Source organism: Prionailurus bengalensis, chromosome A3 (genome assembly GCF_016509475.1).
Source record: "Prionailurus bengalensis isolate Pbe53 chromosome A3, Fcat_Pben_1.1_paternal_pri, whole genome shotgun sequence".
NCBI lineage: Eukaryota > Metazoa > Chordata > Mammalia > Carnivora > Felidae > Prionailurus > Prionailurus bengalensis.
In genome coordinates, this window is record NC_057354.1 from 39443770 (window position 1) to 39468458 (window position 24689).

At 36.5% G+C, this 24689-nt stretch overlaps 1 protein-coding gene across 1 annotated transcript in view; it reads right to left on the reverse strand.

The window, feature by feature from the left end:
• Window positions 1-2426: 2426 nt before the first annotated feature.
• LOC122467056 (protein sel-1 homolog 2-like) overlaps window positions 2427-24689 on the reverse strand; it is a 38267-nt gene continuing 16004 nt past the window's right edge. Inside the window, exons 2-3 of the mRNA XM_043553313.1 lie at window positions 21366-21421; window positions 2427-2603 (exon numbers count right to left, since the gene is read on the reverse strand). Coding sequence (XP_043409248.1) covers window positions 2427-2603; window positions 21366-21421 — 233 coding nt within the window. The remainder of the gene's footprint in view (window positions 2604-21365; window positions 21422-24689) is intronic.

The window sequence follows — 24689 nt, forward strand, 5'->3', positions numbered from 1 at the left end:
CAAATCCTAGTTTTCCTGCTAGGTAACTTTCATAATGCTAAGCAAATTATTTCTCTGTGCTGCAAATTTCAAGTGTTATAAAGTAGAGATAATATAACCTATCTTAAATTGGGTAGAGCACTTAAAATAATATAGAAAATTCTCAATTAAAGATAACTTATTATTTTTTATTATTAGGTATAATATAACCACTTCTACATAAGGGAAAGAGATCTCTTTTGAAGGGTGGTATTATTTACTCTTTTATTTTTTTTGTTTTTAAATTCCAGTATAATGAACATACAGTTTTATATTAGTTTCAGGTGTACAATGTAGTGATATACTTACTCTTTTTTTATTTTTTTAAAAGTTTAATTATTTATTTTGAGAGAGAGAGAGAGAGGGAGAGAGAGAGAGAGAGAGGGAGAGAGAGAGAGAGAGAGAGAGAGAGAGAGAGAGAGAGACTGCGAATAGGGGAGGTAGGGGGAGGGAATCCCAAGCAGGCTCCACACTGGCAGCAGAGAGCCCAATGTGGGGCTCAATCTCATGAATTGTGAGATCATAACCTGAGCTGAAATTAAGATTTGGACACTTAAGACAATCTGACAATAAATCATATTAAAAGAAATGTAAGTGATGAACCACAGGAATCTACCCCCCAAACCAGGCACACACTGTACACACTATGTTAGCCAATTTGGCAATAAAGTATATACATAAAAAAGATTTGGACGCTTAACTGACTGAGCCACCCAGGCACCCCTCTTATTTACTCTTTTAAACAGCAGAAGCTCCTTCAACAATCTGTACCTTCCTTACTTGCCAAATTAATCAACACTTTTCATTTCCTCTATCTAACTTTCTTACTGATGTCTACAGCACACTAAATACTTGCAGGTAGTGGGATTCTCCTTTAGTAAATGTGTTCAATTCTGTTCTCCCACCTTGCACGCTTACCAATGATCAGGAGTGTTTGATCCCAAATGTTTTTGTGCCAGTTTTCCTGTTTACTGTAATTATAGAATTGAATTAAAAATCTGTACACTGGGGGCACCTGGGTGGCTCAGTCGGTTGAGCCTCCGACATTGGCTCAGGTCATGATCTCATGGTTGGTGGGTTTGAGCCCCACATTGGGCTCCCTGCTGTCAGCGTGGATCTTGCTTCAGATCTTCTGTCCTCCCCTTTCTCTGCTCCTACCCGACTTGTGCTCTCTCTCTAAAAAATAGCTAAAACATTAAAAAATATGTAAACTGATTACAAAAAGAAAATGTTTCTATTAACATTACTGGAAAACAATGAAAAAACTTGATAAAGGAGAGTCCTTAATAATTATCCAATTTAAGTAGGTGAAGCATCTATAAATTACTGAGGAAAAAGTCTACAAATATCTGGAAGGATTCTCTTCACAGATTGTTCCATAAATGTTTTTAGTCCCTTGTTTCATTGAAAATGTAAGATGGGAAATCATGGATGATGCAGTTTGAGTGTGGTTTGTACTAGAAATGCCAATCATTAGACCAATGTTAAATAGAAGGCAAGCCATGTTTCTACATCAAAAAATTGTCAAATTAATGTTTCAATGTATATGACTTAGATTTAAAATGAATTTAAGATGTTCATAATTTTATAATGCCATTAAAAATGGATATCCTTAATTTTTGTCTGCCAAAGAAGTTTCCCTCTGTTAAATAAGATGCTAATAAAATAGAAATTCATACGAATCTGTTAGAAAAGAGATAGTTTTCATGAAACTGTTGGAAATGATTAAATGTTGGAAATGATTCTTAAATTTTATAACTGAGGGCTAGTTAACTGCTGAACACAGAAGCTATGGAGACATTGTTCATATTTTCTAGACCCTTCTTGCATCCAGAGAAATCTGTCAACTAACCAGGTATGTCTTTACTAGGAAGAGATTTAGATTGCTAGACTAGAAAAAAAAGGGGCACTATATTAATTTTGGTTTTGTTTTCAGCATGAGTGTTTCTATTAGCAGAATAACTGACACGTGTTTTCTCCACATAATTTTTGAGATTAAAAAAATGTTTATTTACTTTTGTGAGAAAGTGAGAGGAAGTTAGTGGGAAGGGCAGAGAGAGCGGGAGACAGAGAATCCCAAGCAGGCTCCACACTCTCAGTGAGGAGCTGGATGTGGGGCTCGAACTCAAACTGTAAGATCATGACCTGAGCTGAAATCAAGAGTCAGATGCTAAACCAACTGAGCTACCCAGGCACCCCTGGAGATTTTTTTTTTAATCCATGAGTCCTAATTATCAACCTTGCTTATTATCATCAGAACAAATTCTGAATCTAAAAGAAGCTCACAAAATTTAAAGCTTTTGTGTATATAAATATTTATGACTATATTCTAAGAGTTTTCAGAAAGTAGATTTAAAATTTTATTTTAGATTACATCAAGTAATTTTAAATTTATGTTAGAAAGAATTCTACTTACAATGATTTTTATTTCTTTTTGAGAGATCTTTATTTTGAATTCCTCTTATTCTTAATTTACGTTGAATCTTCTTTTTTCCTAGGGCATTTTCTCTTTGTTGGATTACTTTAATCAATTTTCTTCGTTCCAATATATGTGATAAAAATCGCTTGACTTCGTTAACTGATACCTACAAAGAAAAATATTTTTGCTCATTTTTTCATGGGTAACTTTCTATGATAAAATAAGACAGTGCAATTTTCATCTGTTCATGTCAAAAATATTAGAAATTACTCTAATTCCTGCTTTTTTCAAATCAAAATCATAGATGACTTAAAGAATTCATTTTAATAAATGTTTATTTATTTTTGAGAGAGAGAGAGTGAGCAGGAGCGAGTGGGGGGAGGGGCAGAGAGAGAGGGAAATACAGAATCCAGAGTAGGTTCCAGGCTCTGAGCTGTCAGCACATGTTTATTTATTTTTGAAAGAGAGAGAGCAAGTGGAGAGGAGCAGAGAGAGGGAGACACAGGATCTGAAGCAGGTTCCAGGCTCTGAGCTGTCAGCACAGAGCCCGATGTGGGACTTGAACACACGAACTGTGAGATCATGACCTGAGCTGAAGTCGGACGCTCAATCAACTGAGACACCCGGGTGTCCCTAAATAAAAAACTTTTAAACCTATTGCATTTTCATCTGAACTGCAGAGCCATGCATTAAAATCTAAATGTTATAAATAAAATAAAATAGTAGGAGAATTTAACCAATTTTACCCTTCTAGTGGTAAGTTGTCATGGTAATATCAATCGTGTGAGCTAAAAAAAATGAAGATGTTGGTATTCCTTATATATTACAAATTTAAAATTGGTGGGAAGTATAGTGATCTTGTGACTGTATGGAGAAAAATGTAAAAAAATGTTTTCTAAAGTACTTTCCAGCAGTTATATAATTAATATATTTTAACTAAGGAGAGGCATTTGGAGGGATTGTTTTTGAGTAGTAGAAAATGAAGAGTTTAAGAGAGAAAATTAAAAAGCTTTATGGAGATACATATTCATAATTTACATATCTACTTTTTCAGGCAAGATTATATTTGGAGACTGAAAAAATTCTTTATTTGTCAAACACCACTTCAAGAAGAATCAAGGTTTTTATTTATTTGCTTTTTATACAATATCAGAATTTAAACTCTCTCTTTAAAATTTTTTTTTATATTTATTTATTTTTGAGAGACAGAATGAGACAAAGTGAGACTGGGGGAGGGGCAGAGAGAGAGGGAGACACAGGATTGGAAACAGGCTCCAGGCTCTGAGCCGTCAGCACAGAGCCTGACATGGGGCCCGAACCCACAGACTGTGAGATCATGACCTGAGCAGAAGTCGGACGCTCAACCGACTAAGCCACCCAGGCGCCCCTAAACTCCCTCTTTTAAAGATCACTTTCTGGGGGCACCTGGGTGGCTCAGTCGGTTAAGCGTCCGACTTCAGCTCAGGTCACGATCTCACGGTCCGTGAGTTTGAGCCCCGCGTCGGGCTCTGGGCTGATGGCCCAGAGCCTGGATCCTGGTTCCGATTCTGTGTCTCCCTCTCTCTCTGCTCCTCCCCCGTTCATGCTCTGTCTCCCGTTCATGCTCTGTCTCTCTCTGTCTCAAAAATAAATAAACGTTAAAAAAAATTAAAAAAAAAAAAAAAGATCACTTTCTGGAATGCTTAATGCCTTCCTAAGTGGTAGCTAAGGCAGCAGAGCAGTGACACAGATGCTAGAGCTTGCTGGGACATACAGTCATATAAGGACTGTTTTTAAAAAACATCTTTATTGAGATATAACTCATATACTGTAAGTGTATAGTTGTACATTTTAAAGTGTACAGCCTAATGATTTTTAGTCTATTTACAGAAGTGTGTGACTGCCACCACAGTCAATTTTAGAACATTTTTATCACCTCAAGAAGGAACCATGAGTCCTTTAGCTGTTAGCCTCCCTATCCTCCCATTCCCCTTCCCCCCAGCCTGAGGCAACCACTGATCTATGGTTTCTCTCTATGGATTCCCCTCTTCTGGATTTTCATATGAATGAAATCATAGAGTATATGGGTGTTTGTGACTGACCTTTTCCACTTAGCGTAACTTTTTCCAGGTTGATCCATGTTGTGTAGCATGTATCAGCAGTTCATATCTTTTTATGGCCAAATAATATTCCTTACATGGATATACTACTTTTTGTTCATACGTCTGTCTGCTGGTGTACATTTGAGCTGTTTCCACCTTTTGGCTATTATGAATAATGCTGTTATACACCTTCATGTACAAGTTTCTGGGTGGATATGTAAAGAATTTAAATGTGATTCCTTATTGTAGGGTGGCCAGATACAGCAAATAAAAATACAAGGTGCCCAGTTAAATTTGAATTTCGCACAAGCAATGAATTTTTTTTTAAAAGTAAGAAGGTGACAAATATTGCATGTTAACAAACAGACCCACAGTGTGTAATGGCTCAAAATCAACAGGCAGGTGTTCAAGTTAGTGGTAGCTCTGCTCTGTGCTGTCATTCAGAGACCCAGGCAGACAAAAGCTATGCCAAGTTTCAGCATGTGGATTCCAAGGTTTCCCGGAGCATTAACATCTAGCAGACAGAAAGGGAAAGAGCATAGAAGAACATGTGCAGAAAGGGCTTTTGTTTTGTTTTTTGTTTCATTTGCTTTTTTTCTTTTCTTTTCTTTAATGGGCCAGACCTGGAAGTGGCACACAGAGGCAAACATTTTCCATTGGCTGGGACTGTCACAGGGTCTCACCCAAATGCCAGGGGAGAATGGAAACAATGTATCTGGACACCATGAAGAAGTACACATGGACTTTGATGAACCTGCAGCATTCTTTGGCACAATGGGGTTAACATATGTCATTGGCATTAAAGGAAAAATTTTCAATTCAAAAATAGCCAATAGCTTTGGTGAAGAGGCAGTACAAATTCGGCAAACACCTCTGATTGTATGGTGCTATTCTTCCTATCTCCTTCTATAGAAGCCATGTTTCTGGATTTTGATTCCTTTCCTACCCACTGAGAGTGGGAAGGGCAACATCCATCTGGAGTATTAGGGAACCCCAGAAGACAGCCCTTCTCTAACTCTATAAGGCACCCAAAGATTATGTAATTCAATAACAGGTATTTACTGAATGTTTATCTCAGGCCTTTGTCTAAGAACTGGGGAGTCAGCCATAAAAAAAATTCTCTGCACTCAAAAACTGATGTTCTGGTGGGGAAGATAATAATCAACTGATAAAAGGAGGTTTTTTCCCCTGTTAGAATATCATTTGTTAAAACTAAGTTTCTAAACATCTGAAAATAATTAATATACCATATAAATAGAATTAAGGACAATAACCACACAATCATCTTAATAGATGAAAAGCACTTGACAAAATCCAGCACCTCAATGATAAAAATAGTAAACTAATATAGAACATAACGTTCTCAACCTGATAAAGGCCATCCATGAAAAACCCCAGCCAGCATATATGGATTTGTTTTGTTTTGTTTATTTAAATTCGAGTTAGTTAACATACAGTGTAATCTTGGCTTTAGGAATAGAACCCAGTGATTCATCTCATATGTATGACACCCAGTGCTCATTCCAAAAAGTTCTCTACTTAATGCCCATCACCCATTTAACCCATCCTCCCACTCACTTGCCTTCCAGAAACCCTGTTTGTTCTCTGTATTTAAGTCTCTTATGGTTTGTCTCCCCTCTGTTTTTATCTTATTTTTCCTTCCCTTCCCCTATGTTCATCTCTTTTGTTTCTTAAATTCCACATGAGTGAAATAATATGATCCCCATCTTTCTCTGAATGACTTATTTCACTTAGCACTATACCCTCTAGTTCCATTCACATTGTTGCAAATGGCAAGATTTCATTCTTTTTCATTGCCAAGTAGTATTCCATTGTGTATGTATATCACATCTTCTTTATCCATTCATCAGTCAATGGACATTTGGGCTCTTTCCATAATTTGGCTATTGTTGATAGTGCTGCTATAAATATTGGGGTGCATGTGCCCCTTCAAATCAGCATTTTTGTATCCTTTGTATAAATTCCTAGTAGTGCAATTGCTGGGTCCCAGGGAAGCTCTATTTTAATTTTTTGAGGAACCTCCATACTGTGTTCCAGAATGACTGCACCAGTTTGCATTCCCACCAGCAGTGCAAAAGTGTTCCTCTTTCTCCACATCCTCACCAACATCTGTTGTTGCCTGAGTTGTTAATTTGGCCATTCTGACAGGTGTGAGTTGGTATCTCACTGTGGTGTTGATTTGTATTTCTCTGATTATGAGCAGTATTGAGCATATTTTCATGTGTCTGTTAGCCATCTGGATGTCTTCTTTGGAAAAGTGTCTATGTCTTCTGCTCGTTTCTTTACTGGATTGTTTGTTTTTTGGGTATTGAGTTTGTTAAGTTCTTTATAGATTTTGGTTACTAACCCTTTATCCAATATGTCATTTGCAAATATAATCTCCCATTTTGTTGGTTACCTTTTAGTTTTGTTGATTGTTTCCTTTGCTTTGCTGGAGCTTTTTATCTTAACGAGGTCCCAATAATTCATTTTTGCTTTTATTTCCCTTGCCTCCAGAGACAAGTCAAGCAAGAAGTTGCTGCAACTGAGGTCAAAGAGGTTGTTGCCTATTTTCTCCTGCAGTATTTTGATGGCTTCCTATCTCATACTTAGGTCTTTCATCCATTTTGAATTTATTTTTGTGTATGGTGTAAGAAAGTGGTCCAGTTTCATTCTTCTGCATGTTGCTGTCCTGTTCTCCCAGCACCATTTGCTAAAGAGATGGTCTTTTCTCCATTGGATACTCTTTCCTGCTTTGTAGAAGATTAGTTGGCCATATGTTTGTGGATCCATTTCTGGGTTCTCAATTCTATTTCTTTGATCTATGTGCCTGTGTTTGTGCCAATACCATACTGTCTTGATGATTACAGCTTTGTAATACATCTTAAAGTCTGGAATTGTGATGACTTAAAAGGAGTTTTTTGTTTTGTTTTTTATTTAAAGAGTAGGGATAGAGTTGATAAAAGTTGCGTTATTTGACATCGGATAGGTAGGGACAAGTTCTCTGATAAAATATGAATAGACCCCTATGTGGGTAAGAAGGGGACAGTTAATCCTACAAACACTGCAGGAAAGAGACTTCTGGCAGAGTGATAAGTAAAAGCAAAGGCCCTGAAGGAGGAGCACACTGTTGTCAAGTAAGTAAGATGGAGTAGCTGTAGCAGAATGGGGGAGGTGGTAGTAAACAGGGCAGAGGCAGCTCTGAGGCCACCATCATGATTGTGAATTGTGTTCTGTGTGAAGGAGAGACTTTGGAGGTTCTGAGTGGAAGAGTGATACTGACTGACTTCAATTGCGAAAGAGTCACCCTGGCTGCTATATAGAGAATATCATACATTGGGGAAAGGGTGGGAAGAGGGAAGTTCCTGGGCATTGATGGTGGCAGTAAAGAAGATGGTAGGGTGATAGTGGATGGGTTCTGAAAGTATTTCAGAAGTATTACTGACAGAATTTTCTGTTGAAGGATTTATAATGTACATTTTAGTTTTCAAACAGCAAATGCAATGGAAGTCTGTTTTTAAACTCTAAGTTTAAAGTATGTGCTTTGCAAGTATCTTTAAACTCCTAATGGCCATTAAGGACCAGCCATAGCTCTCAATCAGAGTGACACGGTGTTCCAAAATGCCTTACCTCGTCCTCCTGTCTCTTCACTTCCCTGTCTCCTGAAGATTCATGGCTGCATGAGTTTTTAAGCATCTGTTTGATTATATCACTGCCCAACTCAGAAACCCTCAGTTCCCAGCAACAACAGTATAAAATCAAACGTATTTGGACAGAATCTAAGATTCTTCACAGTCTAGCCTAAAAATGTCAGAGTAACCTTACTTCTTATTACTCCCACGCCTACATGGACATCCACAACAGCCAAACTCTTCTACCCTCTGTTCCCCAAATAGAAGGGCTTCTTTCCTACTCTCTCGCCATTGCTCATTCAGTTTTCATTGCTCCCTCTTTCTTATTTTCCAAATATCACTCCTTGCTCTCAGGCCTACCTCAAATTCCTTCTCCTCAAAGCTCTCCCATTTCACTCTGGCCCACAGTGATTTCCCTTTCCTCTGACCTTCTGGTGTTTTCCCCTCTTGGTTAGCAGTAGCTCACTGCTCTATGGTCTCTACAGCTGAGATCATTCTATGGCATACATTTCATGTTTTATCTACTCAATTAATTATAGATGCTTTATAAACCTTTTTGTATATTTCTCATCTCAAGTAGAATGCCTTGAGGAAATGGGATCCTAATGAATGTATGGATTTATTTGGGGGAAATCATTTGTTTTCTTAATGCATAGGAAAGGTAGAAGCATCCTCTCTTAAGAGAAATTAAACCATCTGTGTGGGCTTGGAGGAGTGAAGGTTTGAATTTATCTTGCTATACATTTAATCCTAATTTATTTGTGGCTAGATCATGGTTTTTGTGGCTAGACACATTTCCAAAGTAGGATCTAGTCCTATGACACTTGCCTGAAAGCAAAAATAAACACACAAAAACAGTACTGGGATGCAGAACACATTTTTAATAGTTTCCTGTTTAAAAGAATAAGCCGTCTGCTAAGGCTAGAGGCTTGACTTAAAGGTTTTTACATCGTATTGTTTGGATGATAATTAACAAGTTTTACTTTTAAAACAACACACAAGTTTACTGTTTTAAACACAAGAAACGTTGATAACTTGTTAATATATGAACAGATAACTTATTCACAATTGTTCATAATTAATCATACTCCAAAATAAATATGTTACATATTTTAAAAATTTCATTTACATTTCCTTCTAAGTATTTTCTGTTCACCACTAATTAGCTGTGTCTAACTGTGGGCAAGTTAATTAATGCCTTTGTGACTCAGTTTACAATAAATATAAATAGTAAATGTAAAATGGGAGTAATAATATTGCCTACCTCACTGGATTGATGTAAGGATCATACAAGTTAATATATGTGAAAAGCCTTATACATAGTAAATACTCAATATATATTATCTATTATTATATTGACTATATATGTCCTCTGTAAATAAATGTTATTGTTTTTCTGTTTCATATTCTAAACTACTAGGATCCAGGTACTTTGGCTATTTAATTTGCTTTGCTCATCAATGAACTATGAGGTCTTCAGCTTGGGAAATCAGTAAACATTATTTAGTTTTGTGAAATATAGTTTTTTATATCCTAAGCAGAATATCTAAAAACCTTTATACTAGCAGAAAATACTCCTATATATTTTCTGGCCTAATTTCACCTAAGGGCAGTGAACAGCAATTTTAGCATATACTAGGATCCGACTGCTGCCAGAGATGTATTTGATGCTGAATATAAGTTAGACCCCTAATTTTCAACAACAGCAATATGACCAGTGTTAATGGGGCTTTCATAGCCTCCTCAAATAGTTTCTGGGAGGCAGTAAGTATGAAATAATCAAGTAATGAATCAACCTTGTTCTTTTAAAAAATTTTTTTTTTATATTTATTTATTTTTGAGACAGAGAGAGACAGAACATGAATGGGGGAAGGTCTGAGAGAGAGGGAGACACAGAACTTGAAACAGGCTCCGGGCTCTGAGCTGTCAGCACAGAGCCGGACGTGTGGCTCAAACTCACCGACCACGAGATCATGACCTGAGCCAAAGTCGGATGGCTCAACCAACTGAGCCACCCAGGTGCCCCTCAACCTTGTTCTTTAAGAGCTATAATAATTAGTGATTCATTCGTTCAATGCATTTATGCTGGGCATTCATAAGGAATTGAAGATAGAGTGGCAGATAAGACAGGGGATTCTGATCTTATGGAGTTTCCATTTGTCTGTGAGAAGACAATAGCCAGTAAACAAGTGAACAAGTTAGTGTCAGGTGTGAATATATGTTATGAAAAGATTAAGATAAGGAGATGTAAAGAGTGAAATGCAGGATGAAGAGGGGTTGGTGAGCTAATTTAGATTGGATGCTCAAGAAAAGCCTCAATGAAGAGGTGACTTTGGAGCCAAGAATTTAGTTACAAGAAAGCAGCCCTGCATAGTTATAGGGGCAGAGCATTTCAGGCAGAGGTAACAGCAAGTATCAATGCTCTAACGTGGGAACAAACTTGTATGGTCTAGGATTAAGGCTGAAGTAGCTGGATGAGTATTAGCTAGGGGAGAATTGTAAAAGACAAAAGGGGTCACATCATATAGGGATATGGTAAGGGGTTAGCATTTTATTCAAAAAATAAGAGGAAGACATCAGAGAGTTTTAAGTGGCATGTTTTGATTTATATTTTAGAAAGAAAGGACATTCTGGATGACATGTAAGGAGCAGACTGCACAGGATTAAGAGTGGGAGCAAGAAGCACAGTTCAGAGACTACTGTAGTCAACTAGGTGAAGGGATGATGACATTCGAAGTGTAGAAGCAACGGAGATAAACTGGGCAAACTTAGGATACATTTTGGAAGTAGTGCAACTGGAGATTAGATATGGACTGGATGTAGGGATAAGAGAAAGGACAAAGTCAAAGATAACTTCTTTGGTGAGACTAGTTGAGTGGATGAAGAGTCTAGTTGCAAGGATGAAGAAGAATGGGGAGCAGAGGTGAATTTTGGAGGAGAGAATCAGTTTCACTCCACCCAGACACATAACTGTATATGTGGTAATGTTTCCAAATTGTGTGACTATATATGAAAACCAAATACATTTGTTTGTCTGTTTGTTTGTTTGTTTGTCTCAGAGGAATAAGTGCGAGCCATGTTTGCTATGGAATGAAAAGAGAGTATCATTCCTTGCAAAAGGGCGATAGGTGTGACGTTAAAGGACTGGCGGGTGAGGATTCTTTGCCTACCAATCAATGACTTACTTTTCCCTAGGGCTCAACAAGGGCATTTCTTGCTTTCCTTAACTATTTTTGTCCCTTTTTCTTTTCTGGCTCACATGCCCCAAAACAGTCACTGTTCCTTGTCACTGTGTAATACTCTAAATTCTGCTGAAAAACTTCTCTGTATAAAGAGCATGTAAAGATAAGAGCTATTGAAAACATCAGTGAGAACAACAGTAATGGCAATCCCAGACAAGCTCAGCACCTCCTCCTTAGTGGCCCTTGTTGAGGTAAATGAATGAGGTGCTACAGGGTTGTGGCAGAGAGAGCAACACAGGCTGCTGTCTCTGGTTTGGCAAGAGGGAGGAACTAGATTTCCACTTTTTCCACTACATATAGATGTGGATTCCATATCCTATGTGTAGACCACTATATTTCCAAAGACTATGAACATTAGTGCTCCAGGCATTATCAAAGAAAACCCAAGTTATGGAGAAAGCCAGGAGAAAGTGAGAAAAAAAGAAGAGTTTTCCTACAAGAAAACTAGGTTTCTCTAGGTCATTGGTTCTGAGTATGGTCTCTGGGACAGCAGCATCAGCATTACGTGGGAATCTGTTAGAAATGCAAATTCTCAGACCCACTCAAGGTCTACAGAATCAGAAACTCTGAGGGTAAAGCCCAGCAACGTGGTTTAACAAGTCCTTCAGGTGATTCTGATACATGCTAAAGTCTGGGAACCCTTACCCTGGGTAAATGAAGAAGGTGGTCAGACAAATTAAAATGGAATTAAAATACAGAAATAAAATAGTACAAAAATTTATATCACTCATCAGATAGTGAAGATATTTACACATATTGCAAATATTCACACTGATGTTGTTTGGATTATGGTTTTAATCAGCAATTTAAGGTGTATCAGATTAGTCAAGCTTTGTAGGCCATCTTAAATAAATGTATATAATATTTGAAAAAAAGGGACCGTCACTTTTGAACTTGAAAATCTCACTGTTTTAGTAGTTTTTTCCCCTTAAAGTAAGATGTTACTTATGAGATGCTTATATTTAAGTAAATATGTTTTTAGTGATGGTTTTAGTGTCTTTCATTTTTCCCAAAGTATTTTCAGTTAAGGATATAAAACAATCTTAGAATACTTTTTCCTAATATACCTAAAAATTAAAAAAAAGACAACAAAGCAAATATGACAATAGCCACCCTGAGTTAAGAGAATAGTTATCTCTTACAAAGAAGAAATAACTCATTCATCAGTGAAAACATTTCTTTTTCCTAGAAAAGACAATGCTAATTATTTTTTTTTGTATTTGTACATCTACTTTCCAAAGTCACCAAATAACAATAATAGACAGCTATTCAAGGATGACTTTTGAAATGTAGGAAAATGGCAAAGTAGAAAGTAAAAGGGGAAAATAAAATAGCATTAGTGATACTAATGATATGGTGCTAGCATAACACCTCTGTTAATTGATAAGTGCATTATAAGGGTAGCTTTCTGAAATTAAGAGATGATCAAGAACTAGTACACACTGGAATATTTATATTCTGCATTTTTACCTGCAAGGAGCAGAAAATTATATTTCAACCCATAGCCATATTAAGTATTCATGGTACATGTGATAAGTAAATTAAAATCAAAAGGAAACTCTAGAAAACTGTCTTTTTTGTTACTAGTTTCAGCATCTTTTTTTTTCTAATAAATTTCACTAAAGTTATTGACAAATAGTTTATATTTTGTCTCTGATACAAATATTGCTCAACAATGACACTCTTGGGGTGCCTGTGTGGCTCAGTCAGTTAAGTATCTGACTCCTGATCTCAGCTAAGGTTATAATCTCTGGGTCCTGAGTTCAAGCTTGGCATTGGGCTCTGCCCTGGGTGGAAGCCTACTTAAACAAACAAAAGAAATCAACCAAACAATGACATTCTTTCATTTACAAACATTTATCAAGCACTTATTATATTTTAAAGATTAATTAAGGCTTTGAGATATAAGTGAAAAAGTGAAGTGTCTGTATTCATGGGGGTGCCCATGGGTGGCTCAGTTGGTTAAGCGTCAGACTCTTGATTTTGGCTCAGGTCATGATCTCCAGGTTGGTGACATTGAGCTCTGCATAGGGCTCTGCCCCGACAGCATGGAGCCTGCCTCAGATTCGCACTTTCCCTTTCTCTCTTCCCCTCCCCCACTCATGTGTGCAGGCACTTATGTGCGCACATTCTCTCTCTCAAAACAAATAAACTTAAAAAAAAAAAGCCTGTATTCATGGAGCTCAGTTCCCAGAAGTAAGTCAAATATGAACAATTACATAAATACATAATGACATGTGGTGATAAAACATATGAAATTTCAAAAGAAATTTCAATTAAAAAGTGATGGAGTATGCTCTTTTAGAAAGGCATTTAGGAAAAATTTTGTTTATGCAGAAGAATGAAACTACACCACTTTGTTATACAACACATGAAAATAAACTCAAAATGGATGAAAGGCCTAAATGTGAGACAGGAAACCATCAAAACCCTAGAGTAGAAAGCAGGTAACAACCTCTTTGACCTCAGCTGCAGCAATTTCTTGCTTGACACATCTCCAAAGGCAAGGGAATTAAAAGCAAAAATGAGCTATTGGGACCTCATCAAGATAAATACCTTCTGCACTGCAAAGGAAACAATTGACAAAACTAAAAGGCAAATGATGGAATGGGAAAAGATATTTGCAAATAACATATCAAATAAAGGGTTAGTATCCAAAATCTATAAAGAACTTACCAAACTCAACACTTGAAAAACAAATAACCCAGTGAAGAAATGGGAAGACATGAATGGACACTTTTCCAAAGAAGACATCCAGATGGCCAACAGAAACATGGAAGGATGCTCAATGTCACTCATCATCAGGGAAATACAAATCAAAACTACAATGAGATAGCACCTGACACTGGTCAGAGTGGCTAAAATTAACAACTCAGGAAACAACATATGCTGGCGAGGATGTGGAGAAATGGGAACCCTCCTGCACTGTTGGTGGGAATGCAAACTGGTGCAGCCACTCTGGGAAACAGTGTGGAGATTCCTCAAAAAATTAAAAATAGAATGACCCAGCAATAGCACTACTAGGAATTTATTCAAAGGATACAGGAGTGCTGATGCATAGGGCACATGTACCCCAATGTTTATAGCAGTGCTTTTAACAATAGCCAAATTATGGAAAGAGCCTAAATGTCCATCAACTGACAAACAGATAAAGAAGATGTGGTCTACATATAGAATGGCATACTACTTGGCAATGAGAAAGAATGAAATAATGCCATGAGACATGGATGGAACTGGAAGCTATTATACTAAGTGAAATAAGTCAGTCAGAGAAAGACAGATATCATATGTGGATCTTGAGAAACCTAACAGAAGACCATAGGGGAAGGGAAGGGGAAAAAAAATAGTTACAAACAGAGAGGGAAGGAGGCAAACCATAAGAGACTCTTAAATACAGAGAAAAATCTAAGGGTTGATGGGGGGGAGGGGAAAATGGGTGACGGGCATGAGGAGGGCACTTGTTGGGATGAGCTTTGGGTGTTGTATGTAAGCAATGAACCATGGAAATCCCCGCCAAAAACCAAGAGCACACTTTACACATTGTATGTTAGTCAATTTGATAATAAATCATATTTCAAAAAAGGATGTTTTTACACCTTTAACTATAAAAAAAATAAATCGGTTATGTCTTAAATAAAAAAAAAGTTAAAAAAAATTTTTTTTGTATTATTTTTTTGAGGGAGAAAGATGAGCAGATACCTGAACGAAGTATGAATTGAGGGCAACGAGCCATTGATTACCTGGCAGATCATCCCAGGTAGAGAGAAGAGTAGGCCCTGTGGTAGGGACAGGTAGGTAGGTAGTTACTTGAGTCTCTAACTAGTAACTAGAATCTCTAGTATACTAGAGTATACTAAACATACTATGGAGGCCAAGATGGCTGGAATGGAGTACATAATGGGTAGAGTGGTCAGAACTTAGATAAAGAGCAAAGAACACGTCATATAGGGCCCTGAAGGGCATGGTAAAGACTTTGACTTTATTTGATGTATAATGGGACACATAATTTGAGATGAAAAGACTGCAGTAGGGTAAGAATGTAGGCAGAACCAGGGAGTTGACCATGGAGTCTAAATAGGTGATGTTGGTGCCTGGTGGTAAAGTAGTTAAGTGATTAGAATAAGGATATATTTTAAAGACCAAAGTAGCTGTGTTGTTGGGTCTGAAAGAAGTGGAGAGTGACTTTAATCATTTGGTGAATGAAGGAGACATTTACTGGTATGAGAGGTGCCAGGGGAGGAACAGGTTTGGGGTTGATAAAATCAACATGTCAACTGTCAGATGCCTTTTAGATGTCTCAGTAGAGATTTCTAAGCCACATTCAGGCAATCTGCATCTGGAGTTGATGCAGTGTAGATGTATAGATGTTGGTGAAAGAGTGAGTGAAAGGATGTAAAATCACTCTTAATACTCTTATTTTTTCAAGGAGAAAAAGAAAAACAGCAAAGTCATTGGCTGAGAGTGAGGGATGGATATGTTGGATTTTGGAAAGACAGGAGAAAATATGAAACAGTAGCCTTAGAAATGGGGGATAATTAATTTGACAAGGGAGATGTTAAGGTTTGCAGAGAAACACATGCCTACTTGAGGTTTGTGGTCAGGAAATTAACATGAGAATGGTTGTGTTGATTTCCAGCCACATTTCAGCTACCAGGTCCAAGGACTGAGTGGTGGATAACTGCATTCAGTCAGGGTTGAGGTTTTACTACTAAATTGGATGGAGTGCAAGAAGGGTAACTAAATGGAAGGTCTATACGAGGCAGTGATTTTACAAGACCTTCAAACCCTTTCTATAATTCCCAAATTAAAAAAATATTTGAAAACCCAAAGCTTTTTAAATAGTCTGGTGATGACAATCAGTTGGTAGGAAAACCTGTCTGGATCTGACATGAAGTTATTTATGTTGTTTATTTACTTCTTTTAATGTGGATATTCATATGTTTTACTGCATGAATAGTAATATGTTTTAAACAATATATTTCCTCAGTCTCTGTTGGAAGTCTCCTATAATCTATGATATGTATGTCTGTGTATGTAGTAGTATATTTCCACAATTAAAAAAAAAACAACAACCCTGAATTCTGCCTCACTCTTGCAATAAATTGAACTCATTCTATGAGGCCAGTATTACCCTGATACCAAAGCAAGACAAGGACACTACACCAATATTCTTGATGAATGCTGATGTAAAAATCTTTGATAAAATACTAGCAAATACAACTCAATGGTACATTTAAGGATTATATATATGACCAAGTAGGATTTATTCCTGGAATGTAAGGATGCTTCATCATACAAAAATCTATTATATAATATACTACATTAACAGACTGCAGGGGAAAAAAACCCATGTGATCATGTCAATTAATGCAGAGAAAGTATTTGACAAAATTCAACACCCTTTCATGATCAAATAACTCACAAACTAGGAATGGATAGAAACTACCTAAAAATAACAAAACCATATATAAAAAAAATCCATAGCTATTAACATATTCAACAAAGACTGAAAGCTTTGGCTCTAATATTAGGAACAAGGCAAGGATGCCACTCCACCACTGCTATTCAGCATACTACCAGAAGTCCTAGCCAGAACAATTAGACAAGAAAAAGAAATAAAAAGCATCTATATTAGAAAGGAGAAGTAACATTATCTCTGCTTACAGATGACATGATCTTATACGTAGAAAACTCTAAAGCTTCCACAAAATATTGCTACAGTGCATAAATTTAGCAAAGTTGGAAGATAAATCAACACACAAAAGTCAGTTGCATTTGTATATACTAACAATGAACAATCCTAAAAGAGAATCAAGGAAACAGTTCCGTTTATAACAGCATCAGAAAAAAAAATAAAGTCGTTAGAAATAAACTTAGCCAAGGAGGCAAAAGGCATACATTGAAAACTACATGATTTTGCTAAAAGAAATTAAAGAAAATAAAAATAACTAGAAAGACATCATGTGTTTACAAAGTGGAAGTCTCAATATTGTTAAACTGTTAATACTACCCCAAATGATAACAGATTCAATGCAATCCCTATCAAAATATCAGTGGCTTTATTTTTTTTTTTTTCAGAAATAGAAAAATTCCTCCCAAATTCATTTGGAACCTGAGGAACTTTGAATAGCCAAAACAATCTTGAGAGATAAAATCAATGTTGTATGTCTCACATTTCTTAATATCAAAATGTTTTACAAGCTACAGTAATCAAGACAGTGTAGTAATGGCACAAAGACAGATGTGAAATAGAGCAAAAAACTAGGAAGTAACTCTCCCATATTATAGTCAAATAGTCTTCAACCAGGATGTCAAGACCACTCAGTGGGGGAAAGGACAGTCTTTTCAGCAAATTTGGCTGGGAAAATTGGATATCCACATACAAAAGAATGAAGTATACTACACACACAAGCTAACTCAAAACAAATTAAAGACCTAAATGTAAGACGTGAAACCATAAAGGTTCCTAGAAGAAAACATAGGGAAAAGCTTTATGTTATTGGTTTGGTGATGATTTCTTGGATACGACACCAAAAGTGTAGGCAAAAAAAGTAAAAATAGATAAGGTAAATTGGACTACATCAAAATGTAAAGTTTTTCTATTTAAAGGGCACTATCAACAGAGTGAAAAGGCAACACATGGAAGGGAGAAAATATTGGCAAATTATATACCTGATAAGTGGTCAATATCTAGAATATATAAAGAACACCTACCACTCAACAATACAAAATGAAATGATTCTATTTAAAAATGGGCAAAAGGCCTGAATAAACATTTCCTCAAAGATGATGACCAATAAGCATATGAAAATATGCTCAAAATCACTAACCATTAGGGAAATGCAAATCAAAACCACAATGAGATACTACCTCATACCCATTAGGATGGTTATTGTAAAAAAAGAAAACCAACAACCCAGCAACATAGAAAATAACAAGTGTTGGTTACAACGTGGAGAAATTAGAATGCTTATGTACTTATACCTTTCTACCCAAAAGAACTGAAAGCAGGATATCAGCATAGTTGTACACCCATGTTCATAGCAGCATTATTCACAATAGCAAAAAGTTGTAAGCAACCCAGTGTCCATCAATGGATAAATGGATAAATGAAGTGTGGCATATACATACGATGGAAAATTATTAAGCTTCAAAAAGGAAGAAAATTCTGACACATGCTACATGAGGACAAACCTTTAGGACATTATTCCAAGTGAACTAGCCCAGTCATGAAAGACAAATACTGTATGACTCTACTTATATGAGGTACCTACAGTAATCAAATTCATAGACAAAAAAACTATAATGGTGGTTGCCAGGGGCTGAGAGAAGTGGAGAGTTTTTCTTCTATGGCTATAGAGTTTCAGTTTTGCAAGATGAAAGAGTTCTGGAGACTGGTTGTACAACAATGTGGATGCACTAACACTAACAAACTGTACACTTAAAAATGGTTACGAGGGTAAATTTTACATACATTTTACCACAATTAAAGAAACCAAAAAAAAAAAAAACCTCTTGAGTTATGAAACACATTTGTTCCCAAGGTGTTGAAAAAGGAACTGTGCTCCTGTAGCTTAGTCCTCAACTGTAAGCTAAGTAAGAAGGCAAATGAAGATGTGAATGGAATGATAAGCAGTGAAAGGGGTACATGGATTTGAGATCCTGGTGGGATTACAGCATTCATGGAGTAACTTGGAAAGCACCAGAGGTCTTCAGAGACTTGGAAGCTTAACCATTTAATTTGGAAAAGACAGTCCAGGTTATGACCATGAGAGTAGAGAGAGGGTGCAGTTATTGGAGCAAAAACAACCCCTAAATAATGGGACTGAGAAGCTAGAATTCATGGATACAGAAATATTCAAAACTTGGAGAGAACCACAAGCTACTTCTCCGTCCTCATCTCCCATTTCTCCCAGTGAAATGTAGCAATAAGGAAAGGGAACGATATTTACCATCCCAACTAGGACCAATTTAATTGTGTTGCAGGAGAAAAAGCTTGAGAGGCCTGCAGGGGAAGTTCTCAGGAGAAAACTAGATTTCAGTTACAATGAAGGTAAAGGTAACATTTGGAGGAGAATGACCCCAAGTTAGGTGATCAGAAAGAAAGAAAGAGTCCAGGGAATGGAGAATCCACCCATTTTAAAACCAAAGTCTTCGGGAGATGGTAGTAGTATATTAATTATCTCTGTAAACCCTTACTGTACATGCCACATGCAAAGCATTGCACTAGAAAAGATTTAGTGAACTGAAATTACTTTACTCTGGCTGTATTGTAGCATGTGTGTAAGGAACTTTGCATTAGAGAGATTTAAAGTCCTTGTTATTTTCACTTCTGCTGTCTGTGCTCTATGAGGCTGGTACTAAGGAAATTAAAACAAAACAAAACAAAACAAAACACAGATACTCCATTGGAAGTGGGTGAGTTATACAAATAGTCTACCCTGGCATGTTTTCTCATCTTTGACATCAAGACATTGATTTTGTTTTTTTAGTATTTTGAGATCTTTTAGTAGAGTTTATGTCTTTTTTGCTTAGCTATACAAGGGTAGAGCTGGGGTCCTTTCTATTTTTACTATGTATGCCTCAACTACTAATGCTGGCATTGGGGAGGATACTTATGGGCCTGATAAACATCCTTGGTCTCCAGAAACTCCTTAATTACAAAGGGCACTTTCATTTGTCATTGGGCAGGCACTGCATATCACAAGATATCAAGAGCCCACAAGGGAAAGTCAGATGACCTGAGGAATTGGTGTCTTTTTACTTTCCACCTGCCTAAGGACAAACTGTGAGCTTATGCCAAGGTCACTTCTATTTCTGCAGATAATAATCCCACTGCTGATTATGGGATGTTTTGGTTATGGTAATGGGGAGGAGCTAAATTTGGAGGAATTTAGAAAATGTTACAATGTAGAGAGGAATTTTTAATTTATATACACATTTTTTCAAACTTTCCTCCTTTAATCAAGATTTAAGATTTATTCATTTATTCAATAAACATTTATTTAATGCCTGCTATGTGCCAGGCACTGTTCTAGTTGCTGGGATAATAGCAGTGAACAATATAGACAAAACGCCCTACTCCCATGGAATTTATATTCTAGTGGAGGGAGAATAAGAACAAACATAGCAAAATATGATGTTACACAGTGATAATTCTGAGAGGGAAGATGTAGCAGGGAAGGGAGACAGAAGGTGTTGTAATGGGGCTTGCAATTTTAAATAGTGTGATTGCAAATGTACACAATAGTCAGGGAAGGACCCTCCGAAAAGATGACATCTGAGCAAAGACCCGAAGAAGGTGAGGGCAAGGAGCCACATGGTTATCTGAGTTCCAGGATGTTCTAGGCAGAAAGAGCAGAAAGGTGGGTCCATGGCTAGGAGTTTCTGAGGAATAGCACAGAGCCCAGTGTGTCCAGAATGATGTAAAGAAGACAGTAGTAGGAGATGATGTGAGAGAAAAAATAGTGGGGCCAGACCACAGAGCCTAATAGGCAAGACACTGGTTTTACAGTGTGAGATGGGATGCCAAGAAAGGGTTTCAAGTAAAGGAGCAACTTAAAAGGAGTTATATTTATAGGAGTATGTTGGTTGCTGGACTGAGAACAGACTGAAAACGTTGAATCCCCTACTTCCAGATGTCAGAAGAAATCATGACGTTAATAAAGTTATAAAGCATCTGTGACCATAAGCCAGACTGGTCTCTGTCTTTTTGTCTTAATATTTAGGACCTCAGACAAGTCCTAAGAGAAGGCTCAGGAAGTCTTATCTTCTCACTGTAGAATGAATAAATATTTGTTGAGTGAATAAACAAAAAGCATTGACTGAGAATGGAAAAAAAAAAAAAGAACAGAAACAACAGCTAATAATTACTTGGTTAACAAATTCTGAGCATGCTGAGTAAATACTACTTACAGTGCCTACAGCCTAAATTTTGTACTGGAGAAATATAATGGTTTAGCAAAATAACTACCTGTGTGGTGACATTTCTTTCCTTTTGCTTTTTATTATGCTTTTCTGCTTCGATATCTGCAATATACAAAACATTTTTATAAAATTAAAAATATTTTCTTTTAAAAATATCAATAAATAATTCTTTTCTTAGAAAAGTTTATTTATTTTGAGACAGAGGGAGAGAGTGTGTATGAGTGGGAAGGGCAGAGAGAGAAGGAGAAAGAGCCCCAACACAGGGCTCGATCTCATGAACTGTGAGATCATGACCTGAGCTGAAACCAAGAGTCAGACGCTTAACCAACTGAACCACCCAGGTGCCCCTAAAATTTCACTAAATAATTTCTTACTGAAAAAGTTTCTAGATAACTTTTAGAACTCTAAAAATAATAGTGGAAAATAATTTAAATTTAAAGTTACCAGCATTGTGGTACAAAATAATTCCTTCACTGATAATTTTTAAAGATATAACTTTCCACCAGAGACAATCTAAATACTTTAATCAACATCCTGAAATTGAGTTAATATAAAAGAGTTAGACAAATAATAGACTAATCACAAAGCAGAAAACTTTCTGAGCTAGAACTTAATTAAAATGTGTCCATGTAAGTAAATGTCATCTATTAATAAAGAATATTAAAACATAGAAGGAATACAATCTTTTATATACTTACATATGCATTCATATGTCAGAGAGATACTAAATATTAATATAGTTGAATGATATAAATATCTGAGAAATGTAGCCTAGTATGAGTATATCAGGCTTTGAAATCTGAGAAAATAATTTTCACAAGCATTTTTAACAAATCTTTTTTTTTTTTTTTTAATTTTTTTTTCCACGTTTATTTATTTTTGGGACAGAGAGAGACAGAGCATGAACGGGGGAGGGGCAGAGAGAGAGGGACACACAGAATCGGAAACAGGCTCCAGGCTCTGAGCCATCAGCCCAGAGCCTGACGCGGGGCTCGAACTCACGGACCGCGAGATCGTGACCTGGCTGAAGTCGGACACTTAACCGACTGCGCCACTCAGGCGCCCCTAACAAATCTTTTTTATACAGAGTAGAATATATATACACCATATAGAATACATATATAGTCCTTGGTATATTTCATTTTTGCTTATACTTGAAGTTTCTGAACTTACTGCTTCAGAAAAATAAGTCTTTGAAAACCTGATATAACAGGGTATCACATAATGGCCTGCCTACTACATTAGTAAGACTGATAATTTTCAATTACTAAAAAAATTATTTGATGCGTTGTAAAAATGACCCTACATATTTCTTGAAGTATGTGATACATTCACTTTATAGACTGATATGGATAGTCGGAATTTTATTTTTCCAAAAGTTGTGAGCTTGTACTTTTTAGAGCAGATTATGAATGTTCTAATGTTATCTCTGACATTGTATTTATTAATTTGATATGTTTTATTCTTTCTCTCACTGATGAACTTTAGTATTTGATCTCAAAAATCTGTCTTTTCTGTTTGTAAGACAGACCTTGTAGAAACTGATTCCAGGTTGTTCAATATTTACTCCTCTGTCAAACTGGAGAAACAATTGGAAAATTCTCAATAAATATTCAACAACTTCATGGTGAAACATATGGAAAATTTTTAAAGAAATATATTTCATCAAATATATACATTAGATACATTAGGATTGCTCTTCAGGTTCAGGGTGTAAAATAAATTATGCCAGAATAAGAATGTTATTATAAATTAAACTTCCTTTATCCCAATGTTGCCAAGCGATCATTTTGGGGCCATGGATACTCATTATCAGGCAACATAGCATCATGGTCCACCATATGGGCTTTGAGTTGAACAGCCTCTATGCCAGTCCTGATTTCGAATCGATTTCAGTAATTTGTTATGGTAATCTAATAAGATAATCTATGTAAAGTATTTAGCACATACTTAATACATATTCAGTACATATACATACATATATTCAGTCACATATATAATTATGAGTATTATAAAAAGACCTACTTCCTTAAAGGATTGAAGATACCTTCAAAATAATAATATATGTGAATTAGTACTTTAAAAGGACCACAGAAAATAAAACATTAATAGAGACTTAATATGTTATCAGAATTTATTAATGCTGTGCCTATAATGTGACTTTTCTCTCAATTAAGGTATTTTCTTCAAAACAAATTACTTATGGGGTGCCTGGGTGGCTCAGTCAGTTGAGTGTCTGACTTTGGCTCAGGTCATGATCTTACAGCTCGTGAGTTTGAGTCCCGCGTCAGGCCCTGTGCTAACAGCTCAGAGCCTGGAGCCTGCTTCGGATTCTGTGTCTCCCTCTCTCTCTGCCCCTAACCCACTCGCATTCTGTCTCTGTCTCTCTTAAAAATAAATAAACATTAAAAACATTTAATAAAAAACCCCAAATTACTTAGCCTAACTATATTTGTGTATTAGAAATCAGACAACGTGACTGATATAGCTATAGTAAATATGGAACAATTTTTAATCTCCATTATCATGACAAGAAAAAGTAAACTGGGAAAAGCAATGTGATTTGATCTATTCCCTTTGTTATATTCCCCAAGGTACACAGAATAAAATTAGAGTTAGGATGCAAAGAATATACAGACATAGAACAAGAAGTACAAAGTGTCATGTGTATTAGAGCAAGAGGAGAAAATTATGGATATTAAGTGGAATAACGTTTGTATTATACACTGGACCAGAAAATCAAGCTGTCAGTGGTCACATATTAACATGAAAATTACAGGGCTAAAAGCAATTATCAAAGGTAGGATAAGTATAGATAAAAATGTGGATAAAAGAATTAGTGAGATGGGAGGAGTGTAAGAATCTAACTGAAGGAACAAACTATTTAATAGCTTAAAAGATAAAAAGAATATAAAGGTAGCTGGTCATTATTTCCAGCATAAGATGCACAACAACAACAAAAATATGTTTCTTTTCTAAATTTCAGGCTTTTAGGTTTTCACCTAAAGAAAACAAAGTTTTGATGGGCTACTGGGGAACAAATGCTGCTACAAACAATATCTTTCACAAAACTTTCTAGCAGGTTTTTACATATCAATTGGGGAACATTGGTGATTGCTGGAGACCTGTCCCACTGTTTCATCACTTCCCTCTATCTGAATACTGACATCGGAGGTCAGAACCAGGAGCCCACAGGGCGTTGCCAAGAGCCAAGGAAAATAATAGAGAGTAGTCCAGGGCCTTCATCAGGGAACACTGCCTACCCCTGGGGCAGAGAAACCTGCCAACATGCGCACCTGGTTGGATTTCCAAATTGCCATGGACCAGTGGCTGTTGTACATATCTCATTCCCCCATCCTTTTTTTTTTTT